The 26,399-nt window shown below is 43.1% G+C and overlaps 2 protein-coding genes across 2 annotated transcripts in view; one reads left to right on the top strand and one right to left on the bottom strand.

Annotated features, from left to right (window-relative positions):
* Window positions 1-18,089, bottom strand: part of LOC139407546 (dual oxidase 2-like) — a 36,581-nt gene extending 18,492 nt beyond the window's left edge. Inside the window, exons 1-19 of the mRNA XM_071151368.1 lie at window positions 18,032-18,089; window positions 17,801-17,884; window positions 17,498-17,662; window positions 16,884-17,071; window positions 15,210-15,411; window positions 13,983-14,149; window positions 13,664-13,727; window positions 12,818-12,914; window positions 11,770-11,860; window positions 10,827-10,929; window positions 9,161-9,333; window positions 8,576-8,751; window positions 7,594-7,712; window positions 6,667-6,807; window positions 4,900-5,013; window positions 4,260-4,462; window positions 3,862-4,047; window positions 2,127-2,352; window positions 1,759-1,852 (exon numbers count right to left, since the gene is read on the bottom strand). Of these exons, the coding sequence (XP_071007469.1) occupies window positions 1,759-1,852; window positions 2,127-2,352; window positions 3,862-4,047; window positions 4,260-4,462; window positions 4,900-5,013; window positions 6,667-6,807; window positions 7,594-7,712; window positions 8,576-8,751; window positions 9,161-9,333; window positions 10,827-10,929; window positions 11,770-11,860; window positions 12,818-12,914; window positions 13,664-13,727; window positions 13,983-14,149; window positions 15,210-15,411; window positions 16,884-17,071; window positions 17,498-17,662; window positions 17,801-17,884; window positions 18,032-18,089 (2,651 nt within the window). The remainder of the gene's footprint in view (window positions 1-1,758; window positions 1,853-2,126; window positions 2,353-3,861; window positions 4,048-4,259; window positions 4,463-4,899; window positions 5,014-6,666; window positions 6,808-7,593; window positions 7,713-8,575; window positions 8,752-9,160; window positions 9,334-10,826; window positions 10,930-11,769; window positions 11,861-12,817; window positions 12,915-13,663; window positions 13,728-13,982; window positions 14,150-15,209; window positions 15,412-16,883; window positions 17,072-17,497; window positions 17,663-17,800; window positions 17,885-18,031) is intronic.
* Window positions 18,090-19,394: 1,305 nt separating this feature from the next.
* On the top strand, window positions 19,395-23,748 carry LOC139407480 (dual oxidase maturation factor 1-like). Its single transcript, XM_071151277.1, has 7 exons — window positions 19,395-19,679; window positions 20,025-20,082; window positions 20,344-20,478; window positions 21,500-21,707; window positions 22,417-22,634; window positions 22,900-23,093; window positions 23,689-23,748. Exons 1-7 carry the CDS (start codon window positions 19,533-19,535, stop codon window positions 23,746-23,748), a joined length of 1,020 nt encoding a protein of 339 aa, XP_071007378.1. The 5' UTR covers window positions 19,395-19,532.
* The last annotated feature ends 2,651 nt before the right edge of the window (window positions 23,749-26,399 follow it).

Below are 26,399 nucleotides of genomic sequence, written 5' to 3'. Positions count from 1 at the left end.
AGGCGTGTTTGAGGAGGGGCGTGGATTATATAGATAGATAGCTGCAATATGCATCATAAATAAAATGTATCTTTATATGTAATACCCCTGTCTGTTAGGTTTATGTACTCTGGTTTGTATATTTCTGTTTTTTTTGTATTTGTGTTCATAATAAAAAAAATAATTAAAAAATAAATAAAGATGTTTAAAAAATATATATATATATTGATAACTACTCTAATGGTGCCAAAATCTTACTGTGGCAAATAATTAAATGTTTACACTATTCATTTATGGCAAAGATACTTATATGTCTCCGCTTTCATCTGTGTCTGGTGTTAGCTAGTTACTGGCTAGCTAGGTCTTCATCTGTGTCTGGTGTTAGCTAGTTACTGGCTAGCTAGGTCTTCATCTGTGTCTGGTGTTAGCTAGTTACTGGCTAGCTAGGTCTTCATCTGTGTCTGGTGTTAGCTAGTTACTGGCTAGCTAGGTCTTCATCTGTGTCTGGTGTTAGCTAATTACAGGCTAGCTAGGTCTTCATCTGTGTCTGGTGTTAGCTAGTTACTGGCTAGCTAGGTCTTCATCTGTGTCTGGTGTTAGCTAGTTACAGGCTAGCTAGGTCTTCATCTGTGTCTGGTGTTAGCTAGTTACAGGCTAGCTAGGTCTTCATCTGTGTCTGGTGTTAGCTAGTTACTGGCTAGCTAGGAATTCATATGTGTCTGGTGTTAGCTAGTTACTGGCTAGCTAGGAATTCATCTGTGTCTGGTGTTAGCTAATTACTGGCTAGCTAGGTCTTCATCTGTGTCTGGTGTTAGCTAGTTACTGGTTAGCTAGGTCTTCATCTGTGTCTGCTTTTAGCTAGTTACTGTCTAGCTAGGTCTTCATCTGTGTCTGGTGTTAGCTAGTTACTGTCTAGCTAGGTCTTCATCTGTGTCTGGTGTTAGCTAGTTACTGGCTAGCTAGGTCTTCATCTGTGTCTGGTGTTAGCTAGTTACTGTCTAGCTAGGTCTTCATCTGTGTCTGGTGTTAGCTAGTTACTGGCTAGCTAGGAATTCATCTGTGTCTGGTGTTAGCTAATTACTGGCTAGCTAGGTCTTCATCTGTGTCTGGTGTTAGCTAGTTACTGGTTAGCTAGGTCTTCATCTGTGTCTGCTTTTAGCTAGTTACTGTCTAGCTAGGTCTTCATCTGTGTCTGGTGTTAGCTAGTTACTGTCTAGCTAGGTCTTCATCTGTGTCTGGTGTTAGCTAGTTACTGGCTAGCTAGGTCTTCATCTGTGTCTGGTGTTAGCTAGTTACTGTCTAGCTAGGTCTTCATCTGTGTCTGGTGTTAGCTAGTTACTGGCTAGCTAGGTCTTCAGCCAGCATGGAACAAAAGTGGGGGAAAGTGTCGTTCAAAACTTTGACGCAGTTGTCATGTCGACACATCTGTCAGTGCTGCTGTGAACCGCATCACAAGAGACATGCCAAACAGGAGATGTATAACAAAAATATACATCATTGATGCAATTGCTTTGTGTGTCACCAAATTAGTTTGGGATTATTTTACCGCACCACTGCATCTTGACAAAGCTGTCAGTCAAGGCGAGGTCATTAATATAAACTCCCCCGCCCACTCAGCCTTTCTTTTCAAACTTCCTGGTAGTTAGCCATGAGAGAGAAGTACTTTTTTCCTCAAATGTTGAGCATGTCTTTCCCTCCAAAAAATATTATGGGTGATATTTTACATGGGAATCAGAATGACTGTTCGGGACCTTTAAGAGAATTGATGACAGTGCTAACCTGAGCAGCCTGGAAAAATCCTCTTTCGATAAGAAACCGTCTCCATCGATGTCGTGCATGGAGAACATCAGTTTAGACTTTTCCTCGGGAGAACCTGCACAAACAACACAGTGGAATATCAGAACAAAATTTGTATTTCTTATTGGACAATTCCTGTTTCAGTCAGTTGTCTTCTGTTTGTTGCCTAATAAACACGACCCCCGGACTCCAGGGTTGGGATCAATTCCACTTCAATTCCAGTCAATTCAGGAAGTACATTTGAAATTCCAATTATCGTCAATGCTTTTCAATGAGTAAAATGTGGAATTGGAATTTGGTTTACTTTCTGAATTGACTTGAATTGAAATGGAAACCTACCCTGGACTCACCTTTCATGAAAATGACGATGACATCGAGGAACTCCTGGAAGGAGAGGTATCCGTTTCCGTCCTTGTCGGCCAGCGTGAACATGGAGTCGACAAAGAGCGAGTCCGGTTTGAGTCCCAGAGCGTCGGCAAACTCAGTTCCTGTCAGCTCAGTCTCCAGGGCTTCGCGGGTCTTCCTACAGGACGCACCACTCATGTCCCTGGCATCACAATTCTCGATCTCCAGGACCTTTATAGGGTATACATTTTTTAACCTTTATTTAACCGGGTTGTCCCATTGAGCCAATACATATGAGTGATAGACCGTTTCATCTACATGAAAGACAGGAGGATGGCATTGGCGGTTACCTCCATGAACTGCTAACTGAAAGTAATCAGATTAGGATCCTAAATTTGGGTAATCCCAAAGTTACTGATGTATATTTTGGACAGGTAACTAGCAACTGCAATGGATTACATTTAAAAAGTAACCTTCCCAACCCCTGCACATGTCAGCATGGTGCCGTTGCGATTGTTAATGGTGGTCACGTCGAATGGCTCAGTAGGTTAGAGGGGCGGCAGGGTAGCCTAGTGGTTAGAGTGTAGAGGTGGCAGGGTAGCCTAGTGGTTAGAGTGTAGAGGTGGTGGGTAGCCTAGTGGTTAGAGTGTAGAGATGGTGGGTAGCCTAGTGGTTAGAGTGTATAGATGGTGGGTAGCCTAGTGGTTAGAGTGTAGAGGTGGCAGGTAGCCTAGTGGTTAGAGTGTAGAGGTGGCAGGTAGCCTAGTGGTTAGAGTGTAGAGGTGGCAGGTAGCCTAGTGGTTAGAGGGTAGAGATGGTGGGTAGCCTAGTGCTCAGAGTGTCGAGGTGGCAGGTAGCCTAGTGGTTAGAGTGTAGAGATGGCAGGTAGCCTAGTGGTTAGACGGTGGCAGGTAGCCAGGTGGTTAGAGTGTAGAGGTGGCAGGTAGCCTAGTGGTTAGAGTGTAGAGGTGGCAGGTAGCCTAGTGGTTAGAGTGTAGAGGTGGCAGGTAGCCTAGTGGTTAGAGTGTAGAGGTGGCAGGGTAGCCTAGTGGTTAGAGTGTAGAGGTGGCAGGTAGCCTAGTGGTTAGAGTGTAGAGATGGCGGGTAGCCTAGTGGTTAGAGGGTGGCAGGTAGCCTAGTGATTAGAGTGTAGAGGTGGCAGGTAGCCTAGTGGTTAGAGTGTAGAGGTGGCAGGTAGCCTAGTGGTTAGAGCGTTGGGGCTAGTTACTGAAAGGTTGCTAGATCAAATCCCCTGAGCTGACAAGGTACAAATCTGTCGTTCTGCCCCTGAACAAGGCAGTTAACCCCACTGTTTCGAGGCCGTCATTGTAAATAAGAATTTGTTCTTTACTGACTTGCCTAGTTAAATAAAACAAAAAATGGTGGTAACAATTCTAGGGTTGTGGGTTCAATTCCTGCATGGGCCACGTATACTTGTCCATACTGTCATTGTCCATACTGTGTACCAAGGTTGTGGATCTAACCCAATGTGACACTGGATAAAAGTGTCTCCTAAATCACCATTTTACAGTGAACATCTCCTAAATCACCATTTTACAGTAAACATCTCCTAAATCACCATTTTACAGTAAACATCTCCTAAATCACCATATTACAGTAAACATCTCCTAAATCACCATTTTACAGTAAACATCTCCTAAATCACCATTTTACAGTAAACATCTCCTAAATCACAATTTTACAGTAAAGCGTCTCCTAAATCACCATATATTCCAGTACCTTGGCAAAGGCACTCCTGATGAAGTTCTCTACTATCTGAGCTCTCTGGTCTCTGGTCACTGCCTCTCTCAGTAGCTCCTTCTCTGTCATGTCCCTCACCGCCAGCTCCTGTCCACCGTCTGTCACCTCAGAGCGAAGATGCCGGACAAACTCTCCACGCTGGCCCTCGTCCTCAAAGTACAGCACCTGGGGAAAGACCACAAAAAACAGAGATCACAGTCACACACACACACACACACAGGGATTGGCATGGAGACGTCTAACCGTGAAGACGAACAAAGGAGAGGCACATGAAAGACACAAGAGTAAACAAATGAGTAAACAAGAGTAAACGAATCAGTAAACATGAGTAAATAAACACACGCACACACATACACACCCCTCTCCCATCTACTCACCAGGTCATACTCTTTGGGTACTTTCATCACCAGAGCCCTGCGGTAATTGTTACTAGACAGCAGGACATCCAGGTGGGTCTGGGTACCCAGGCTGAGTGACCGTAGAGCGGGTCCAGACCGGTCAAACACCTGGAGTTTCCTCCTATCATCGATCAACAGACTGACTGGAAATAGGGGCTTCTTAGGGCCCTGCCACTCACAGGCTAAAGAGAGGAGAGTAGAGGAGAGGAGAGGAGAGGAGAGAGAGAGAGAGAGAGAGAGAGAGAGAGAGAGAGAGAGAGAGAGAGAGAGAGAGAGAGAGAGAGAGAGAGAGAAGAAAGAAAGAAAGAAAGAAAGAAAGAAAGAAAGAAAGAAAGAAAGAAAGAAAGAGAAGTGGGAAGAGATGAGAGATGAGAGAGAGAAGGGGGAGCGATGAGAGAGAAGGGGGTGAGAGATGAGAGAGAGAGAAGTGGGAAGAGATGAGAGATGAGAGAGAAGGGGTGAGAGATGAGAGAGAGAGAGAGAAGAGAGAGAGAAGTGGGAAGAGATGAGAGAGAAGGGAGAGAGAGAGAGATAGAGATAAAAAAAAACATGTACCATGTACATGCATGTACTGTACACACACACACACACACACACACACACACACACACACACACACCTGTGATTCCAGCAGCAGGTTCCTCTGTTGTGTCGTCAGGCCCCACTCTCTTCTGGAACTTCTTAAACTTGGACTTTCTGAAGTGGGCCACCACAAGGGCCATGAGGAAGCTCACTGGGAGGGGAACACATGGGGTAGTAGTCATCAGAGAGTCTCTTACAATAGGGTTTATGATATGCTATGTCTCTCTAAGTAGGCCACCACAAGGGCCATGAGGAAGCTCACTGGCAGGGGAACACATGGACAGTAGTCAGAGAATCTCTTACAATAGGGTTTATGATATGCTATGTCTCTCTAAGTAGGCCACCACAAGAGCCATGAAGAAACTCACTATGAGGCTACCACAATCAACAGAACAATTATACTGTAGCAATCACAATGGTTATTTGATTAATGGATCTTAAAATTGACATTTAGGAGAATTTTACAAAGGAAAATATTTGTTTTGGGAATTTTCTCAATACTTTGAATATGATTAATTTCCATGTCAGCTCTCTGTCTGGAAATGCCCTTGTCCGGAGCAAAAGGATACCAATTTCAAACTTTCCATCCCCCCAAAAAAGTGTTTACATGTTATTTTTTTTACTGGCAAAAATGGATATTAACTGAGAAAATAGCGTGTGTAGTTTCTTGCAATAGTCCTCTGTGACTTTAAAGAATATTTCTCAAAAAAATGTTGATTCCTAAAAGATGTGTCCGTTGGTTTACTCCGTCAGATTAGTTTAAAATCCTAAATCAATCAGGAATGAGCAGGGCCAGCTATAGCATCCTCATTTACATGGAGTGTAACAGAGCAGTTCTCCCCCCAAAAAATGTATATATATTTTTTTAATACTTTGTTTTTATTGTAGGAACACAAAGAAAGTACAAATAAAGTAAAAAAAAAATAATAATAAAAGATCTGGCAGTTACAGTGCATGTCATACCTTCATATTAGTGACATTGACATCTTTGAATTAGACCTTTTCCAAGTACGAAACCCATTTTTTCCCAGTATTCTTGACCTCTCTCCTGTTGAGTTCTTAAAGCAAAGGTCATACGCTCCATGTGGTCTATTTCTTTTACAATATCTATCAATTGTTTTACCTTTATTTAACTAGGCAAGTCAGTTAAGAACAAATTCTTATTTTCAATGACAGCCTAATGACAGCCTAGATTTGTACCTTGTCAGGTCGGGGATTTGAACTTGCAACCTTCCGGTTACTAGTCCAACACTCTAACCACTAGGCTATCCTGTCACTGTGGGAGGGTCTTTTTGTAGCCATTTCCTAGTGATAGCCTTTTTACTGGCTGCCAGTAGGACCTTCAAGAGGTACTTTTCTCCAGTTCTCTATTTTTTTTATAGATTTAAACAATATTGGAATCACTCTGGTCACAACCATAAACTGTTAACTCCACCTGCCTGATAGATTAAGATAGAATATGAATACTGTTTTAAATATGTTACATTTAATTCCGTTTTAGAGTCAGAAAGCAACTGAGGAAAAACTACATTGCTACTGTGTATACCACTCAATTTTTGTTGTAAATATTCTGAAAAGACATTGGAATCACTGCACCATATCCTAGACTTAAGGGATACTGTTTCCTCAGTACGTTTTGTTTAAATGCTAACAAAATTAGCCCTGGTACATTTTAAAGTGCTAGAAAATAAAACAAAAGGAATGTTTGGAGATTTGTATTACTTATTTGAATAATCTAATGTTAAAATGATAAAATCAAGGCCTTTCGCTTGTGGATTCTGATTGGTTAACGTCAGATACTGACCAATAGGAAAGAGGAACAGGCAGATGACTGAGATGCCAAAGCCAGCTTTGCTTCCGTCGTCAAAGTAGTTGAGCTTGGTGGCGTTGGTGCAGGGGTGGAGCTCAGAGATCGTGACCTGAGAAGGCTGGGGGCAAGGGTCACCTGTAACAGACAGACAGGCAAGACAGGCAGGCAGCCAGACAGGCAGAGAGACAGACAGGCAAGACAGGCAGCCAGACAGGCAGAGAGTGAGGCAGGCAGGCAGACAGACAGGCAGAGAGTGAGGCAGGCAGGCAGACAGACAAGACAGCCAGACAAGACAGGCAGGGAGGGAGGCAAGACAGGCAGGGAGGGAGGCAGGCAGGCAGGCAGGGAGGGAGGCAGACAGACAGACAGGAAACAGGGAGGCAGACAGACAGACAGAGACAGACAGAGACAGGCAGGGAGGCAGGCAGGCAGGCAGAGAGACGGACAGGGAGACAGTTAGGCAGGCAGACAGGCAGACAGACAGACAGACAGACGGAAAGACAGGCAGGCAGGCAGGCAGGCAGAGACGGGCAATGAGACAGACAGACAGGCAGGCAGGCAGGCAGGCAGGCAGGCAGGCAGGCAGGCAGGCAGGCAGGCAGGCAGGCAGGCAAGCAGGCAGGCAGGCAGGCAGGCAGGCAGGCAGAGAGACGGGCAGGGAGACAGTTAGGCAGGCAGGCAGAGAGAAAGGGAGACATGAAGGCAGGCAGGGAGACAGACAGTGAGACAGACAGGCAAACAGACAGGGAGGCACGTAGACAGAGAAACTAGTTACAGCTAGTACCAGCAGCACGTACAGTCAACATTTATGACTTACAGTGAATACTGTCATAGATTACCTATCTTTATTGTTTGAGTTGCAGAGAACACTATAATTTATTGGCCAACCACAGAAACTTTAGGAAGGAAATGAGCTTTTACCATCCTTCCAGAAGAAGACTTTCCTCTGTATGTCCTCAGGCTCTGCACTGGTGACTGCTGCAATGACGTCATGAAAGGTTGTGTTCCGAAGGGCCTGCAGCTCCTCAGCTGTGAACAGACTAGAGGAACCAACAGGAGCGGTCAGATTGACTGGAAATGTTATGATAGTATCACCCAAATGGTGAATCAAAGCTGATCATAAACGGACAGTAGTCTTGTGTTTCCTCAGTTCAAAGTCTAGTTCTCCACTAGACTATTGGTTATTTCATTAGTTCTTACGTTATGAAAGGTATCCTTCCAGGCATTCAATTTACATTTGACATTTTAGTCATTTAGCAGACTCTCTTATCCAGAGCCACTAACAGTAGTGAGTCATTTAGCAGACTCTCTTATCCAGAGCCACTTACAGTAGTGAGTCATTTAGCAGACTCTCTTATCCAGAGCCACTTACAGTAGTGAGTCATTTAGCAGACTCTTATCCAGAGCCACTTACAGTCAGTGCATTCATCTTTAGATGGAGCTAGATGAGACAACCACATATCATAGTCGTAGTCAGTACATTTCACCTCAATAAAGAAGTTTATCAGCAAACTCGGCGTTAGTAGGAAAAGTTTGTATAAAAGGGTAGATGTTAGGCTTCCAGACGATTTCAGGAAGATGGGCAGGGACTCTGTTGTCCTAGCTTCAGGGGTGAAGCTGGTTCCACCATTGTTGTGCCAGGACAGAGAAGAGCTTTGACATGGGCTGAGTAGGAGCTGACCTCCTTTTCAGAATGAACGAACGTGAGAAAGCCAGGAAATAAATCGAGGTTCAAATGACAGTAACAGTTTCATACGATTAATGAATGTATGTACGAGGTGTATATTTTACATGACATATTTACATATTTATATATTCATACATTACATATTTACATATTTATATATTCATACATTACATATTTACATATTTATATATTTACATATTTTACATTCCTTCCTACCCATTTTGTGTGTTCTCGAACCAGAAGCGGTCGCCGTTCCTGATGCGGTTAAACTGATCCAGTATGATAGAGGAGAAGACCTGACCAGGACCGTCCACAGACTCCAGGAGACCACCAGGAAACAGCTCCAGTTTAGAGATATCCCCGTCATATAGGTCTGATAGGTCCCTGAATAACTAGAGACACAGAACAGGTAGATATCCGCGTCATACAGGTCTGATAGGTCCCTGAATAACTAGAGACACAGAACAGGTAGATATCCCCATATAGGTCTGATAGGTCCCTGAATAACTAGAGACACAGAACAGGTGGAGATGGAATTGAGAGGGTATGGTATTTACTCTATTATAGGATATTTCCCCAGTGGTTTGAGTCCTCTCTCTTTGGCTCAACTCTCCCTGTCTGGTTCCATTTATGTTTAGGTCATTTTTGTGTGACTTATACCTATGTAAAACAATCACATACACTATCATCATCATTGGCAATTAAAATCTAAATGGTCAGTAGTACATAAGGATTTATTAACACATTCACATCACGCACATACAGCATTTGTAAGCTGTACGTAAGCAGTTCTGAACATACCTGTGGGTTGGTGATGTTGAGCTGAGGGTTTATGTCTCCCCACCTCCCCACAGGGGCCAGGCCCAGCCCCTCTCTGACCTGGTTGTAGCTGGGTAAGCCAAAGTCCCGACCTCTCTGCACCGTCAGAGCAACCAGGTCTGACCGCGAGAAACGCAGAGGACCGTACATGTAGTCTGGTAGGGGAGAAAAACCACTTATCAGCAAAATATCAATCATGTATTATTGTTGTAATTGAAAACACACCTTTCTTAAAGTCAACAGGTATAATGCATTATGATGTGGTTGTAATGCATTATGATGTGGTTGTTATGCATTATGATGTGGTTGTAATGCATTATGATGTGGTTGTTATGCATTATGATGTGGTTGTTATGCATTATGATGTGGTTGTAATGCATTATGATGTGGTTGTTATGCATTATGATGTGGTTGTTATGCATCATGATGTGGTTGTTATGCATCATGATGTGGTTGTAATGCATTATGATGTGGTTGTAATGCATTATGATGTGGTTGTAATGCATTATGATGTGGTTGTAATGCATTATGATGTGGTTGTAATGCATTATGATGTGGTTGTAATGCATTATGATGTGGTTGTAATGCATTATGATGTGGTTGTTATGCATTATGATGTGGTTGTTATGCATCATGATGTGGTTGTAATGCATTATGATGTGGTTGTAATGCATTATGATGTGGTTGTAATGCATTATGATGTGGTTGTAATGCATTATGATGTGGTTGTAATGCATTATGATGTGGTTGTTATGCATTATGATGTGGTTGTAATGCATTATGATGTGGTTGTAATGCATTATGATGTGGTTGTAATGCATTATGATGTGGTTGTAATGCATTATGATGTGGTTGTAATGCATTATGATGTGGTTGTTATGCATTATGATGTGGTTGTTATGCATTATGATGTGGTTGTAATGCATTATGATGTGGTTGTTATGCATTATGATGTGGTTGTAATGCATTATGATGTGGTTGTAATGCATTATGATGTGGTTGTTATGCATTATGATGTGGTTGTTATGCATTATGATGTGGTTGTAATGCATTATGATGTGGTTGTAATGCATTATGATGTGGTTGTAATGCATTATGATGTGGTTGTTATGCATTATGATGTGGTTGTTATGCATTATGATGTGGTTGTAATGCATTATGATGTGGTTGTTATGCATTATGATGTGGTTGTTATGCATCATGATGTGGTTGTTATGCATCATGATGTGGTTGTAATGCATTATGATGTGGTTGTAATGCATTATGATGTGGTTGTTATGCATTATGATGTGGTTTTTATGCATTATGATGTGGTTGTTGATGTGTTGTTATGCATCATGATGTGGTTGTTATGCATTATGATGTGGTTGTTATGCATTATGATGTGGTTGTTATGCATTATGATGTGGTTGTTATGCATTATGATGTGGTTGTAATGCATTATGATGTGGTTGTTATCCATTATGATGTGGTTATAATGCATTATAAGACTTGTCATAAGCAACTACTTGTCCTCTTCATGTTTGAAGGCTTACATAAAGCCTGACCATCCCTCCACTGACCATTTAAAGCTGATCAGTAGACACAAAGAAATCTGAAAATATATGAGGATGATGATGATGATGATGATGATGTGATGGAAATTGACCTCTTAAGTCCTCCACGACCATGTTGTCCTCTCTCTCCGCGATCTGAGAAGCCATGCCCATAATCAGATGGTCTATGTCCTGGCCTGACTTCAGGTTGGGGTTCTACAACAGACAATCAGAGAAGTTTGTTTGAAACATGTCAATCAGTTTCTCTAATAGAAATGTCTCAACGAAAGGTGCTGTCTTGCCACCTCCTATGGCTGTTGGCTATACGGATCTGAGACCTGTCTACATGAAGGCTATACACAGATCTGAGGCCAGTCTACATGGAAGCTATATACAGATCTGAGACCAGTCTACATGGAGGCTATACAGATCTAAGACCAGTCTACATAGAGGCTATATACAGATCTAAGACCAGTCTACATGGAGGCTATACAGATCTGAGTCCAGTCTACATGGAGGCTATACACAGATCTGAGACCAGTCTACATGGAAGCTATATACAGATCTGAGCCCAGTCTACATGGAGGCTATACAGATCTAAGACCAGTCTACATAGAGGCTATATACAGATCTGAGACCAGTCTACATGGAGGCTATACAGATCTGAGACCAGTCTACATGGAGGCTATATACAGATCTGAGACCAGTCGACATGGAGGCTATACAGATCTAAGACCAGTCTACATAGAGGCTATACAGATCTGAGACCAGTCTACATGGAGGCTATATACAGATCTGAGACCAGTCTACATGGAGGCTATACAGATCTGAGACCAGTCTACATAGAGGCTATACAGATCTGAGACCAGTCTACATGGAGGCTATATACAGATCTGAGACCAGTCTACATGGAGGGTATATACAGATCTGAGACCAGTCTACATGGAGGCTATATACAGATCTGAGACCAGTCTACATGGAGGCTATACACAGATCTGAGACCGGTCTACATGAAGGCTATATACAGATCTGAGACCAGTCTACATGCAGACATACCTGACGGTTCCAGAAGCTGTTACACATGCGAATGGCTGATGACGTGCTCCCATCGATGTTGACAACCTTCTGAAAGTGGCAAGTTCTGTTTCTGTAGCCAAAAGAACGTATGAAAAATTAATGATGACACAAATTACATGCAGCTGTTGAGATGTGAATGCTGACACAAACACTGCATTCGGGACCATGTTTTTTAGTACATAACAACAAAACGGCCCCGACAGAGCCTTAATAGAGATATTTACTAGCAGTAGTGTACAGTATTGAATTGAAGGGGTCGCCTGGTGGAACCATACAATACAACTGTTTTAATAGCCTGTTGAATGCAGCATGATCGCCTGGTGGCTCAACCCTCCTGTAGGTCTTCCCTCCTACCCTGTTGCTGGAGAGCTACCCTCCTGTAAGTTTTCCCTCCTACCCTGTTGCTGGAGAGCTACCCTCCTGTAGGTTTTCCCCCCTACCCTGTTGCTGGAGAGCTACCCTAATGTAGGTTTTCCCTCCTACCCTGTTCCTGGAGAGCTACCCTCCTGTAGGTTTTCGCTCCAACCCTGTCTCTGGAGAGCTACCCTCCTGTAGGTTTTAACTCCTACCCTGTTGCTGGAGAGATACCCTCCTGTAGGTTTTAACTCCTACCCTGTTGCTGGAGAGATACCCTCCTGTAGGTTTTAACTCCAACCCTGTCTCTGGAGAGCTACCCTCCTGTAGGTTTTAACTCCAACCCTGTTAGTGGAGAGATACCCTCCTGTAGGAGTGTAAACCTACAGGAGGGTATCTCTCCAGGAACAGGGTAGGAGTGAAAACCTACAGGAGGGTATCTCTCCAGGAACAGAGTAGGAGTGTAAACCTACAGGAGGGTAGCTCTCCAGGAACAGGGTAGGAGTGTAAACCTACAGGAGGGTAGCTCTCCAGGAACAGGGTAGGAGTGAAAACCTACAGGAGGGTATCTCTCCAGGAACAGGGTTGTAATGTAAACCTACAGGAGGGTATATCTCCAGGAACAGGGTAGGAGAGGGGCCTGCTCCAGACAGTGGAGGCTAGTCGTCAGTACCTCATATAGACACCAGGTGGGGCCATCGTGGAGGCAAAGCGGATGGCAGCGGCCTGGAACTCAGGTGAGATCCCTGGATCCACAAACTTCTGGTAGCCTGCAGGAGACAAGACAGACAGAGAACAATGACACGGGATGTAATCTTGTAAAACGACTCTAAAATAGAAGAGATGGAGTCTCCAAAACCATTGTCATAGGTACAGCATGTATATGTCTGCCCACTGTAGAGGAAGCATTTTTTAACATTGTGATAGATTACAGGGAAAGGACTACTGCTAAGGGGCGGCAGGGTAGCCTAGTGGTTAGAGCGTTGGGACAGAAACCAAAAGGTAGCTGGTTCAAATCCCTGAGCTGACAAGATAAAAATATGTTGTTCTGCCCCTGAACAAGGCAGTTAATCCACTGTTCCCCGGTAGGCTGTCATTGTAAATAACTGACTTGCCTAGTTAAATTAAGGTTCCATTTAAACCTCCATATGATTTATAAAGTAGAAACAACAACTTTCTTCTTCTAGTCGCTGACCCCTGTGTGCGTGCGTGCTCGTGTGTGTGAAGCATCTCTGAGTGTTTCCCTTCTGACACAGCACATATTTACACAATACCACTAGAGGTAACAACTCACCACATGTCTTGTGATCAGCTCGCCCCCCCCCACACACAGTCACTTTCTCTCTCTCTCTCTCTCTCTCTCTCTCTCCCTCTCCATCTCTCCCTCTCCATCTCTCTCTCTCTCTCTCTCTCTCTCTCTCCCTCTCCCTCTCTCTCTCTCTCTCTCTCTCCATCTCTCTCCCTCTATCTCTCTCCCTCTATCTCTCTCCCTCTCCATCTCTCTCTCTCTCTCTCTTACCCTGGTATGGAATCATTGTCTTCTCCCCCAGGAATCCAGGCAACCATTCGTAGAAGGCAATATTCTGCAAAAAAAAAAATTACAATATTATAAATTTTACTTGTCAAGTGTTTGTCAATACACAAGATAATTACATTGGTGCTAAACCAGAAGGAATAAGAGGTGACGAGAGTCACACAGACACTCTTAGACACTCTTTCCTGGCACTGATGCAACTAACAACACTCTTTCCTGGTCATGTGACATGCTATTTTACTGTAAATATCCACTAAATGACCAGTTATGTGTTGGTTGAATTACAGCAGACTTTTCCTAGTACCTGGAACGTAGCGATCACGGTCTTCCTGGCGTTTTGAAACAGGTCTTCGTCAGACCACGACGAGTGTTTCTCACTAAGCCGGGAGGCGATGTAATTGTGGTAGCGAAACCACACGATCCCCTCGGCCATGGTGAACACATTCTCGTTGCCCCAGGCGTTACCCAACTCTGGAGGGTGGAAACGAAGAAACAGAAAGGGTTTTACTCGGGCTGCAGGTTTGGCTGTTGAACTGCAGCATCGACTGTATGACGGAGTCGGGGTCATTTCCATTTGAAAATCAGTCAATTCAGGAAGTAAACTGAAATTCCAGTAATTGACTGAGTAGAAACTGAACCCAACCCTGATATATAAATGTTTATAAGCAGTGATAACTGTCCAGAGAATAAAGTATTTTCAGTCATTCTTTACAGGTGCCGATATCTTTTTCTCTCTGACCTCCTTAAAGGGGTTGATATCTTTATAAGTTATTGCTTAATGGGTCATATTCTTTAGCTGTGCCAAGGCATGAATGTAATGGAGTCACACCCAACGGATAAGGAGCAGGAAGTTTTACACAGCTATATCATATCTATTTCTTGTGTCAATATCTTAATATCCATTAACAGTTCAAATCTTGTTTTGTATTTCTTTATTGTATTTTTAGTCATTTGTGAAGTGTCTAGCCAGATCAACTGGCATGATGTCGTTTTTATTGTGCAAGTCCGTTGTCACGGACTACCGGGATTGTGGAGTAACTGATTAAATGATGTAATCAGCTAAATGTTATCTGATTAGATCAAATAAAATGTACTTTAATCAGTTACATTACTAGCCAAAATATTATGGAGAAAAAAAATTTAAAAAAAAAGATTACTTCTTGGATTTCTTTTAAATTCAGAAAGGATTGTTTGTTAAAAACGTTTTTTTTAAATAAAACATAACACCTTTCTGTTTTCTCAATGACATTCAGATCAGCATTTTGAAAAAAAGGTGCACGTTTAAATTTGTTCCACCTGAGCGAGTCCGACCACAAGTTAAGAGACCACTATGGATCCTTTTTTTTGTCTTATTCTAGTACCTCTTAAGGGGAATGTAATCCAAAAGTTAAAGTAATCAGATTTACATTACTGAGTTTTGGGTAATCAAGAAGAAGATGAAGAAGATGATAAAGATGACGAAGAAGATGAAAATGAAGAATATCAAGATGAAGAAGAAGCAGCAAGAAGAAGACAACGAACATCTACTCACCATAGAGTCCCTCAGGTCCATGCTGACCAGTGGAGGGATCAGCAGCGCTCCACATGAGGCTCGTGCTCCCGCTCCTCTTGGGCATGTCCAACTGCTCCCCCGAGGCTAGGAGACCTCCAGAGAAACTCCTCAGGGCGTCAGACCAGGAACTAGACGGGCCGTAGATAGAGCTGCCGTCCAGCCATGCTGTCACCAGGTTCACCTAGAGTAACATGACATGACATAGCGACGCTATCACCAGGTTCACCTACATAACATGGCATGACATAGCGACGCTATCACCAGGTTCACCTACATAACATGACATGACATAGCCACACTGTCACCAGGTTCACCTAAATAACATGACATGACATAGCCACACTGTCACCAGGTTCACCTAACAACATAGCATAGCCACACTGTCACCAGATTCACCTACATAACATGACATAACATGACATAGCCACACTGTCACCAGGTTCACCTACATAACATGACATAACCACACTGTCACCAGGTTCACCTACATAACATGACATAACATGACATAGCCACACTGTCACCAGAGTTACCTACATAACATAACATAGCCACGGAGTCACCAGGTTCACCTACATAACATGACATGACATAGCCACAATGTCACCAGGTTCACCTACATAACATGACATAACATGACATAGACACACTGTCACCAGATTCACCTACATTAAATGACATAACATAACATAGCCACGCAGTCACCGGGTTCACCTACATAACATGACATAACATGACATAGCCACACTTCACCAGGATCACCTTTATGGAACATGACATGACTTAACATGACATAGCCATTCAGTCACCAGGTTCACCTGCAGGTGTTATGATAAAATTGATGTCATTTTGGATTTATTACTTGATTATTATGCCCGACAGATGTCCAACAGACTGACCATGTAATCACTAAAGTATCACCAACTGGTCTTACCTTGTGGCATTATGCTCCTGTCTGGCTCAGTTCATAAGGACATTGCACTAACAATGCCAAGATGGTGGGTTCAATGAATGTATGAACTCATTAAGCATCTGCTAAAGTACCTGTCTGTTATAGTACCTGTCTGTTATAGTACCTGTCTGTCTGTTATAGTAACTGTCTGTTATAGTACCTGTCTGTTATAGTACCTGTCTGTTATAGTACCTGTCTGTCTGTTATAGTACCTGTCTGTTATAGTACCTGTCTGTCTGTTAAAGTACCTGTCTGTCTGTTATAGTACCTGTCTGTTATAGTACCTGTCTGTTATAGTACCTGTCTGTCTGTTATAGTACCTGTCTGTCTGTATAGTACCTGTCTGTTATAGTACCTGTCTGTCTGTATAGTACCTGTCTGTTATAGTACCTGTCTGTCTGTTATAGTACCTGTCTGTTTGTTATAGTACCTGTATGTCTGTATAGTACCTGTCTGTTATAGTACCTGTCTGTATAGTGCCTGTCTGTTATAGTACCTGTCTGTCTGTTATAGTACCTGTCTGTTATAATACCTGTCTGTCTGTTATAGTACCTGTCTGTTATAGTACCTGTCTGTCTGTTATAGTACCTGTCTGTTATAGTACCTGTCTGTCTGTTATAGTACCTGTCTGTCTGTATAGTACCTGTCTGTTATAGTACCTGTCTGTTATAGTACCTGTCTGTTATAGTACCTGTTATTACCTGTGTGCGGGGGTTATTGGGGCTCTGGCTGGAGTGTTTGTCCCAGGGCCCCCTCTGGAAGGGCAGTAGGACACGGCCGGTACGGTGGGGGTCGAAGACCGGGTCTCCCTCTGGGACGGGGATGTACATGAACTCAGGGGGACAGCCGGGAGGACGGGAGTCCAGTATCTCAAACATTAAATGGTATCCTTCACAGACAGAGGAGACAGAGAAACACCATGAGATTCATAAGACACATAAAGGGTCATATGTGCTTATAACAAGTTATATGGATCACAAACAATACATGGTACAGCCAATGGAGAAATATACTGTATATAACATTTGACTTAAAGTCTGCTGCAGCTATGATGCTGTATAACTTGTATTTTATTAAGAGGTTGTTATTTAGTCTGGATCATTATAAAATGGTAATAAGACATTATTATATAATCTCAAAGTGGGTCATACATATTTAAAATGTGTTAGAATCATCTTACTATGCATTATTATAACCGGGGTGGCTATGGCAAGCTCACCTCAATTATTTAGGTTCATTTCATAATGCAATTTGTTGTTTAAACAATACCTCCTGAATGTCATTATGCCATAGTGAACAATAAACATGGACTTACCGAAGAACACAGAGAGTACGGTCTGGTTGTGTGCGGAGGGCAGGCCCGAGTGGCCCCTGGCCATCACATCGCTGAGTTTGCGCGGGTTGGGGAGCTGTGGTTCCTGCAGAGGCTGGAGCACCCCGTCAGAGTAACGCGCGGGCAGCAGTCGCACCAGGGGGGAACCTGCACCCGCACACACTTCCGTGAGTTCCATTATCATCTAGCAACATTGCAATTTATGGCTTTCTATAATCGCATCCTATATCTTCAAATATTCATATTTCACATATTTTATATCGTCAGATTCTGTTAGAAACTTACCAACAGTTCCTCGACTGTGATAGGCTAAATTGTTGTACCAGCCGTCATATCGTTGGACTTCCCAGGTGACTTTAGACTGAGCATCTAAACAGGTGCATTTATAGATCGACACTTTCAGTGTGGTACTCAAATTGAGAACTTTTTTTAATCAAACTTATTTATCAAGATGAGACATTTTCCGTGGGTTTTAACCGTTCAAATGTAAAAGTAACTAGTTACAAGGCTACTTACGTTCAACGATAAGGGCAAGCACTGCCAAGATACTCCAGATCGGTTTACGCAAGTCCATTGATGCGAGAGATGCAACTGCATGCACTCTGAGCCAGCCAAGAGTCTAGTCGAGGAGCACTTGTGTGGTCAGACCAGGTAAGATAGGAAAACATTGGGCTAAATCTTTCCATAAAATCATCTTTACCTCACATTTTTAGTTTTGATTGGTAATGTGTAAAATCATTGTGGGTATCAGTGCTTTATAAATTAAATTGTCACTCTAACGTAGAGAAAGAAGTGTGTTTGGTTGGAAGCGATAAAGAATCCGTTAATTAAACAAGAAGAGGACAATTGGTTGATTTGCTCCAAAAAAAAAGAGCCTATTTTGAATAGATAGATGCGTTTGATACTTACCCTAATTGTTGTGGATGAAATGTCATGCGCACTGAAAAACCAGAACAATTTGATAGCCATACAATATAGCCTATTGCCACAGAGAAGGATAGTCTACAGTGTCGATGACCCAAGTTCTTACAAATGACTGACACATGCGTTTTCTTGATGGACTGGTCATCACCAGTTAACACACCCCTTATTCTAAGGAATACTAATAAATGCATCCTTCAAGATAAACAAAAGATGTGCTGATATGCTATAAAAGAGAAACCTGTCGCCTTCGTGCGTTACATTCGTTCTTCTCATCCTTCTGCTACTGTCTTGATCTGCTCTAGTAACTTTTATACACTTAAAGGTGAGTATTATTTTAAGCATATATTTTATGCATTATCTAGGGTAGACTAGTGGTTAGAGTGTTGGACTAATAACCGAAAGGTTGCAAGATCGAATCCCCGAGCTGACAAGGTAAACAATTTGTCGTTCTCCCCCTGAATAAGGCAAGTTAACCCAGGTCGTCACTGAAAATAAGAGTTTGTTCTTAACTGACTTGCCTAGTTAAATAAAGTTCAAATGTATATATATATCGCACACTGGCATGTTAGTATGGTTCGGAGGTAGATAGAATAGTTTTTTTGTGTGTTTGCTTTGCTATTTGTTTGTTGCTTCCAAAACGAGTCGATTTTGAGATGGGGTTGTCTTTGTCCTTGTAGTTTGCCAGGGAGGGTAAACTTGAGTGCAAGAGTATCCACTTACTGTACCCATTGACTGTACTGTACCTGACACGGTTTAGTTTGCATGTACTTTCAATCTCAACAGTGGTTTCTTAAAGCACTTTGTATTTTACATTAATTAAAAAAATGTATGTTGAATTAAAAAATACTTTTTTATTGATTCGGAAAACAGTCAAATTCATTTGATAATTGAAACAATTCATATTTTTTTAACTTAAGTTTCACTTTTTAAATTATGTAACATTCTCATTCCTCAGTGTACAGTATCCCTACTATACAGTAAGGAACGGATGTGCTAATCTCTGGATCTTTAGACAGTAACTGAGACACCCTGCTCTCCACACTGTCCCTTCTGTCACGCTGTCTGCTCTCAGCCCCGGAGATTCTGAGGAAAGATGACTTTCTACGATGGCATTTACCCATTCTACCCCCTACAAAGAACCTCCTTTATCTTCAGCACCCACCTCCTCACCATTATCCTGGTCTTCCTGGTCCTCACGGTCAGCTTCCTTCTTATTCTGCCAGGTATCAGAGGCAAGTCGGTGAGTAGAGTGAACTGGTGCAACCCTAACTACAGATTCATTCATATTAATGCAGACAGAAATGGAATCTTCAGATTTCATTCATCTTCAGATTTCATTCATCTTTCGATTCCATTCCATTCATCTTCAGATTTCATTCATCTTTCGATTCCATTTCTGTTGGCGCTAATATGAGTACACTGTTATGACATCACACAAAATTGTAGAAAATACAATTTCTCAATGTAAAAATGCATATTTAAAGATATTATTTAACCCTCGGAATGTGATTGAGATAAACTTGATTAATCAACTTGAGTTAAGAATTTACGGATTTATGGATTTTCACCCCCCCCCCTCTTCTAGAGACTACTCTGGATGTTCAGAATCATCATCAGTTTATTCATAGGCATTGTGATAGTGGGTAAGTACCTATAACTGGAAATTGCTATACATTTCCACATCACATGACATCTATTGCAACACGTCAAATGACTGGCAGTCATTGGATTCAAATCTCCTTATCTTATTGCCCTAATAAACAGACCCGATTCTGATAGATCGAGAGGATGTTGATTATTTCACATGTTCATAACGGCTAAAAAATTTTTTTAAAAACGTTGTATTGTTTGTTTCCTATTATGTCTGTAAGTGTGTCATCTCATCTCATTTTATATCATCTCAGCACTGAATTTCACCAGCGACTGGGCTGAGGCTCGAGCCACCACCAACACCACCTACAAGTCCTTCAGCAGTGAGGAGGTGAACGCTGAAGTGGGACTGCACATAGGACTGTATGGTATTAACATTACTTTAAAAGGTAAAGCCCGTAGAATTAGAAAGTAATACTATTATTTATATGTTTACAGTATTACACCTGTATGTATTACATATGTCACTTTTTCTGCAGTGTTGAATGTTCTGTATATGTTACCTGGGGTACAATCTCTCGTCGACAGACGCACCTAACATAACTGGTTTCGTAGCGTCTGTCAAGAGACTGTGATGCGACAATGCAATTCCGTAAGATTATTGTTCCGGGTTGTCTGTGATTGCCTAGGGATAATATTGAATAGAGCTACTATACCCCTTTAAGTCATCTTATATTTGATAGCATTTCCACTGTTTCTTTTACTCTCATGCATTTGAATATGTACATATGAAGAAAGACGGACACAAGGCTAAAGTTTTTGATACAGTATGTGACGCATGTGGTTGTTATGGTGATCCTGACCCTGTCACACCGGGGTGATGATCACAAGTCATGTGACACGTAACTTGTATTGTGTGTTATGTGAATGAATAAAACATTTTTTTTCGTGTCAAATCACCATTTGGCGACCCATCCCTTAAGGCAGGGGAGGGCAACTCCCTTCCTTCGAGGGCCTGATAGGTGTCACCCCCCCCCCCCCCCCCCATCCCTAGCAAACACACCTGATTTAAACGAATTGCATTTTTAACTAAACATCATGATTAGTTGATTATTGGAGTCAGGTGTGTTAGCTGGTGCTGGGGCAAAAGTGTGACACCAATCAGGGCCCCGAGGAATGGAGTTGCCCAACACTCCCTGCCTTAAGGGATTAATTGACACATTAAACAAACATCACAATGATACTTACAAGGATTCTTACAAGGATTCTTACAATGATTCTTAGAAGGATTCTTAGAAGGATTCTTAGAAGGATTCTTACAAGGATTCTTACAAGGATTCTTACAAGGATTCTTACAAGGATTCTTACAATGATTCTTACAAGGATTCTTACAAGGATTCTTACAAGGATTCTTACAAGTGCATGGATTATAACTGCCATTGTCCTCTATGGTCCACTCTGTCCCTCCAGGGAATCCTGTGAATCAACTCAACGAGACCATAAACTACAACGAGATGTTTGCGTGGAAAGACACCATCGATGAGGAGTACGGGAACGCCTTAGAGAGAGGTCTACCTAACCCCATCCTCTATATCGCTGAGAAGTTTACCCTCAACAACCCCTGTGGCCTCATCTACCAGTATAGATACTCTGGGCGCTACGCCTCGGCCACCCTCTGGTAAGATTAGCCATATAAAAAATAAATAGTTCTGTGAGACAACCAGTTTCAATATAAACGTATATACCTGTAGATGTTTTCAGTGAGACATTGCTCCTCAAACTGTGAGTCAGAATTAGAAGGAAGTGGATATTTTGACCGCCATGTATCTAGAGGTTAAGGTTAGGCATTGGGATCGAAAAGGGTTGCGACCCCAAGTTTGGAAAATGCCAGGGTAAGGGTTAAGGTTAGGCATTGGGATCGAAAAGGGTTGCGACCCCAAGTTTGGAAAATGCCAGGGTAAGGGTTAAGGTTAGGCATTGGGATCAAAAAGGGTCGCGACCCCAAGTTTGGAAAATGCCAGGGTAAGGGTTAAGGTTAGGCATTGGGATCGAAAAGGGTCACGACCCCAAGTTTGGAAAATGCCAGGGTAAGGGTTAAGGTTAGGCATTGGGATCGAAAAGGGTCACGACCCCAAGTTTGGAAAATGCCAGGGTAAGGGTTAAGGTTAGGCATTGGGATCGAAAAGGGTCGCGACCCCAAGTTTGGAAAATGCCAGGGTAAGGGTTAAGGTTAGGCATTGGGATCGAAAAGGGTCGCGACCCCAAGTTTAGAAAATGCCAGGGTAAGGGTTAAAGGTTAGGCAATAGGTTAATAAACCGCCATCGAGAACGGTACAAATTCTGCCGGCTGTACCTACACATATACCAAATTTAACTCGCCTCCCCAGGACAGCGTTCTGCTGCTGGCTGGTAGCCAACGTGCTGTTCTCTATGCCTGTCATCCTGTACGCCGGCTACATGATGGTGGCCACCGCCGCTTTCATCTTCTTCTCCGTGGCCTCCTTCTCCACCATCATGAACCTGCCTACCTGTCTGTTCACCATAGGCACCTCTGGAGCCTTCCAGACAGAGTACAGCGGTTCTTTCTGGCTGGCACTGGCCACAGGTAAGGAAAGGTTTACCAGAGCCCAAGGCTCTTTCCTCAATTCATCTTTCCTCAATTCCTTTGTTCCTATCTCCTAGCCTCCATCTAAAAAAACGCACTGTAAGTGAAGGTTCAAGGGAAAGGGACCTTGGACCTTCTCCGAATGTGTGTTTTGAGAAGGAGGTGAGGAGAAAGAAAAGATGAATTGAGAACGATCCCAGTTATCCACACCAATGACAACATTTAATGAAAATGTTGCTTAAAAGGCATCCATCTTGTATTCCAGGTGTGCTGTGTTTAATCATTGGAGTCCTGGTGGTTCTGCTGGACTGTCTGATCCCTGGGAAGATACGAGACGCCTTCAGTGTCGGGGTGGACAACGACGAAGATGAGGATGTTTATTTTGGAGAGGGATACCTGAACTCCAACTTCCTGGCAGGAGTAACCACCACAACTTTGACAACCTTAGTGCTTCCTACAGTAAGTTTCTGTCAGTTTAATGAGATGATGTACTGTAGGTTCAGGGTGATCTCTCACGATCATGATCACTAGCTCTGGTCCAGGGTGGTCTCTCACAATCATGATCACTAGCTCTGGTCTAGGGTGATCTCTCACGATCACTAGCTCTGGTCCAGGGTGATCTCTCACGATCACTAGCTCTGCAGGGTGATCTCTCATGATCACTAGCTCTGGTCCAGGGTGAGCTCTCAAAATCATGATCACTAGCTCTGGTCCAGGGTGATCTCTCACGATCATGATCACTAGCTCTGGTCCAGTGTGATCTCTCACGATCATGCTCACTAGCTCTGATCACTAGTCTATTAAAGTCTATGACATTCATTTTGGCTATCTTCTCAAATAAAACAGCATTTATTTTTCAACTCCAGGGTTATGATCACTAGCTCTGGTCCAGGGTGATCTCTCACGATTGTCATCACTATCTCTGGTCCAGGGTGATCTCTCACGATCACTAGCTCTGGCCCAGGGTGATCTGCTACATAAGTAGAGTAATAGGGAATAGTAATTATTGATTTAACTGTAAATAATGTTATTTTCTTCTTCTTATGTGTTCCAGGATGAAATTCGGAAAGTCAGCCGCCAACCATCACTCCAGGAGCTGTCAGTCAGACTCTAACAGAGTCGGATTTATAACCTCCTATCCCCTGCTTGAAATGTCTCCGCCCGCGCTATCGAATCGCTAGCTTTTTGGCAGCGTAGTTGGCTAAGACGTTGTCAAGGAGGGGGGGTCAAGTGTGTTTGCGGGGTAGAGGTCCCAGGTTGTAGGCGTGAGCTGGATGGGGAGGAAGTGGTATGGCTAAGCTAACACGGTGTTGGAGGAAGTGGTATGGCTACGCTAGCATGGTGTTGGAGGAAGTGGTATGGCTACGCTAGCATGGTGTTGGAGGAAGTGGTATGGCTACGCTAGCATGGTGTTGGAGGAAGGGGTATGGCTAAGCTAGCACGGTGAGGAAGTGGTATGGCTAAGCTAGCACAGTGGGGAAGTGGTATGGCTAAGCTAGCACGGTGAGGAAGTGGTATGGCTAAGCTAGCACGGTGAGGAAGTGGCATGGCTAAGATAGCACGGTGAGCTAGGAAGTGGTATGGCTAAGCTAGCACAGTGAGGAAGTGGTATGGCTAAGCTAGCACGGTGAGGAAGTGGTATGGCTAAGCTGGCACAGTGAGGAAGTGGTATGGCTAAGCTGGCACGGTGAGGGAGGAAGTGGTATGGCTAAGCTAGCACAGTGAGGAAGTGGTATGGCTAAGCTGGCACGGTGAGGGAGGAAGTGGTATGGCTAAGCTAGCACGGTGAGGAAGTGGTATGGCTAAGCTAGCACAGTGAGGAAGTGGTATGGCTAAGCTGGCACGGTGAGGAAGTGGTATGGCTAAGCTAGCACGGTGAGGAAGTGGTATGGCTAAGCTAGCACGGTGAGGGAGGAAGTGGTATGGCTAAGCTAGCACAGTGAGGAAGTGGTATGACTAAGCTAGCACAGTGAGGAAGTGGTATGGCTAAGCTGGCACATTGAGGGAGGAAGTGGTATGGCTAAGCTAGCACAGTGAGGAAGTGGTATGGCTAAGCTGGCACGGTGAGGGAGGAAGTGGTATGGCTAAGCTAGCACGGTGAGGGAGGAAGTGGTATGGCTAAGCTAGCACGTTGAGGGAGGAAGTGGTATGGCTAAGCTAGCACGGTGAGGGAGGAAGTGGTATGGCTAAGCTGGCACGGTGAGGGAGGAAGTGGTATGGCTAAGCTAGCACGGTGAGGGAGGAAGTGGTATGGCTAAGCTAGCACAGTGAGGAAGTGGTATGGCTAAGCTAGCACGGTGAGGGAGGAAGTGGTATGGCTAAGCTAGCACTATCACAAGCACAGTGACATCTGTGTCGGTCACGCCAAACAATATTCTCTCAACTTGAAAATCAATTATCATTGCAGTTACCAAGAAAAATGTGTTTAACTTTGTGAATTAGTTGTGAATATCTCTGGGAGCCCTTAAAACCTACTGTACAATATATTTAGTTATGTAAATCATGTATATACGTATAACGTGTTCTACTGTGTCAATGCCATAATATGTACTGTATATGTGTTGTATCTGTGCCATTTTCCATGTTCCAATAGCGTAACAAAAATTAAACAAACGTGTGTGAGATTCACATACTTTTAATGGACATCGTTGAGTCAGGTATTCAAGTCATTGATGATCTGCTTCTTGTGTAATGAACATAACATTGTGTAGTGAACGAACAAGTCGGATGCGTCCCAAATGGCACCCTATTCCCTATATAGGGCACTACTTTAAACCAGAGCCCTATTCCCTATATAGGGCACTACTTTAGACCAGAGCCCTATTCCCTATATAGGGCACTACTTTAGACCAGAGCCCTATTCCCTATATAGGGCACTACTTTAGACCAGAGCCCTATTCCCTATATAGGGCACTACTTTAGACCAGAGCCCTATTCCCTATATAGGGCACTACTTTAGACCAGAGCCCTATTCCCTATATAGTACACTACTTTAGACCAGAGCCCTATTCCCTATATAGTACACTACTTTAGATCAGAGCCCTATTCCCTATATAGGGCACTACTTTAGACCAGAGCCCTATTCCCTATATAGTACACTACTTTAGACTAGAGCCCTATTCCCTATATAGGGCACTACTTTAGACCAGAGCCCTATTCCCTATATAGTGCACTACTTTAGACCAGAGCCCTATTCCCTATATAGGGCACTACTTTAGACCAGAGCCATATTCCCTATATAGGGCACTACTTTAGACCAGAGCCCTATTCCCTATATAGGGCACTACTTTAGACCAGAGCCCTATTCCCTATATAGTGCACTACTTTAGACCAGAACCAAATTCCCTATATAGTGCACTACTTTAGACCAGAGCCCTATTCCCTATATAGTGCACTACTTTAGACCAGAGCCCTATTCCCTATATAGGGCACTACTTTAGACCAGAGCCCTATTCCCTATATAGTGCACTACTTTAGACCAGAGCCCTATTCCCTATATAGTGCACTACTTTAGACCAGAGCCCTATTCCCTATATAGTGCACTACTTTAGACCAGAGCCCTATTCCCTATATAGTGCACTACTTTAGACCAGAGCCCTATGGGAATAGGGTGCCATCTGGCACTCAGCCGTTGTCCTCAACCTCATGAACCACTTGACTTTCATGTACTTTACATTATTTTCATCATTGCATGTCATAAATCCCTTTTATTTTTTTTAAATTTTTTTTAACGTATTTGGAAAGCAATATTAAGCATTGTCATTA

Source organism: Oncorhynchus clarkii, chromosome 4 (genome assembly GCF_045791955.1).
Source record: "Oncorhynchus clarkii lewisi isolate Uvic-CL-2024 chromosome 4, UVic_Ocla_1.0, whole genome shotgun sequence".
In the NCBI taxonomy this organism is placed as follows: Eukaryota; Metazoa; Chordata; class Actinopteri; order Salmoniformes; family Salmonidae; genus Oncorhynchus; species Oncorhynchus clarkii.
Note: the sequence above shows the minus strand (reverse complement) of the source record. Positions and strands in the feature narration are given on the sequence as shown.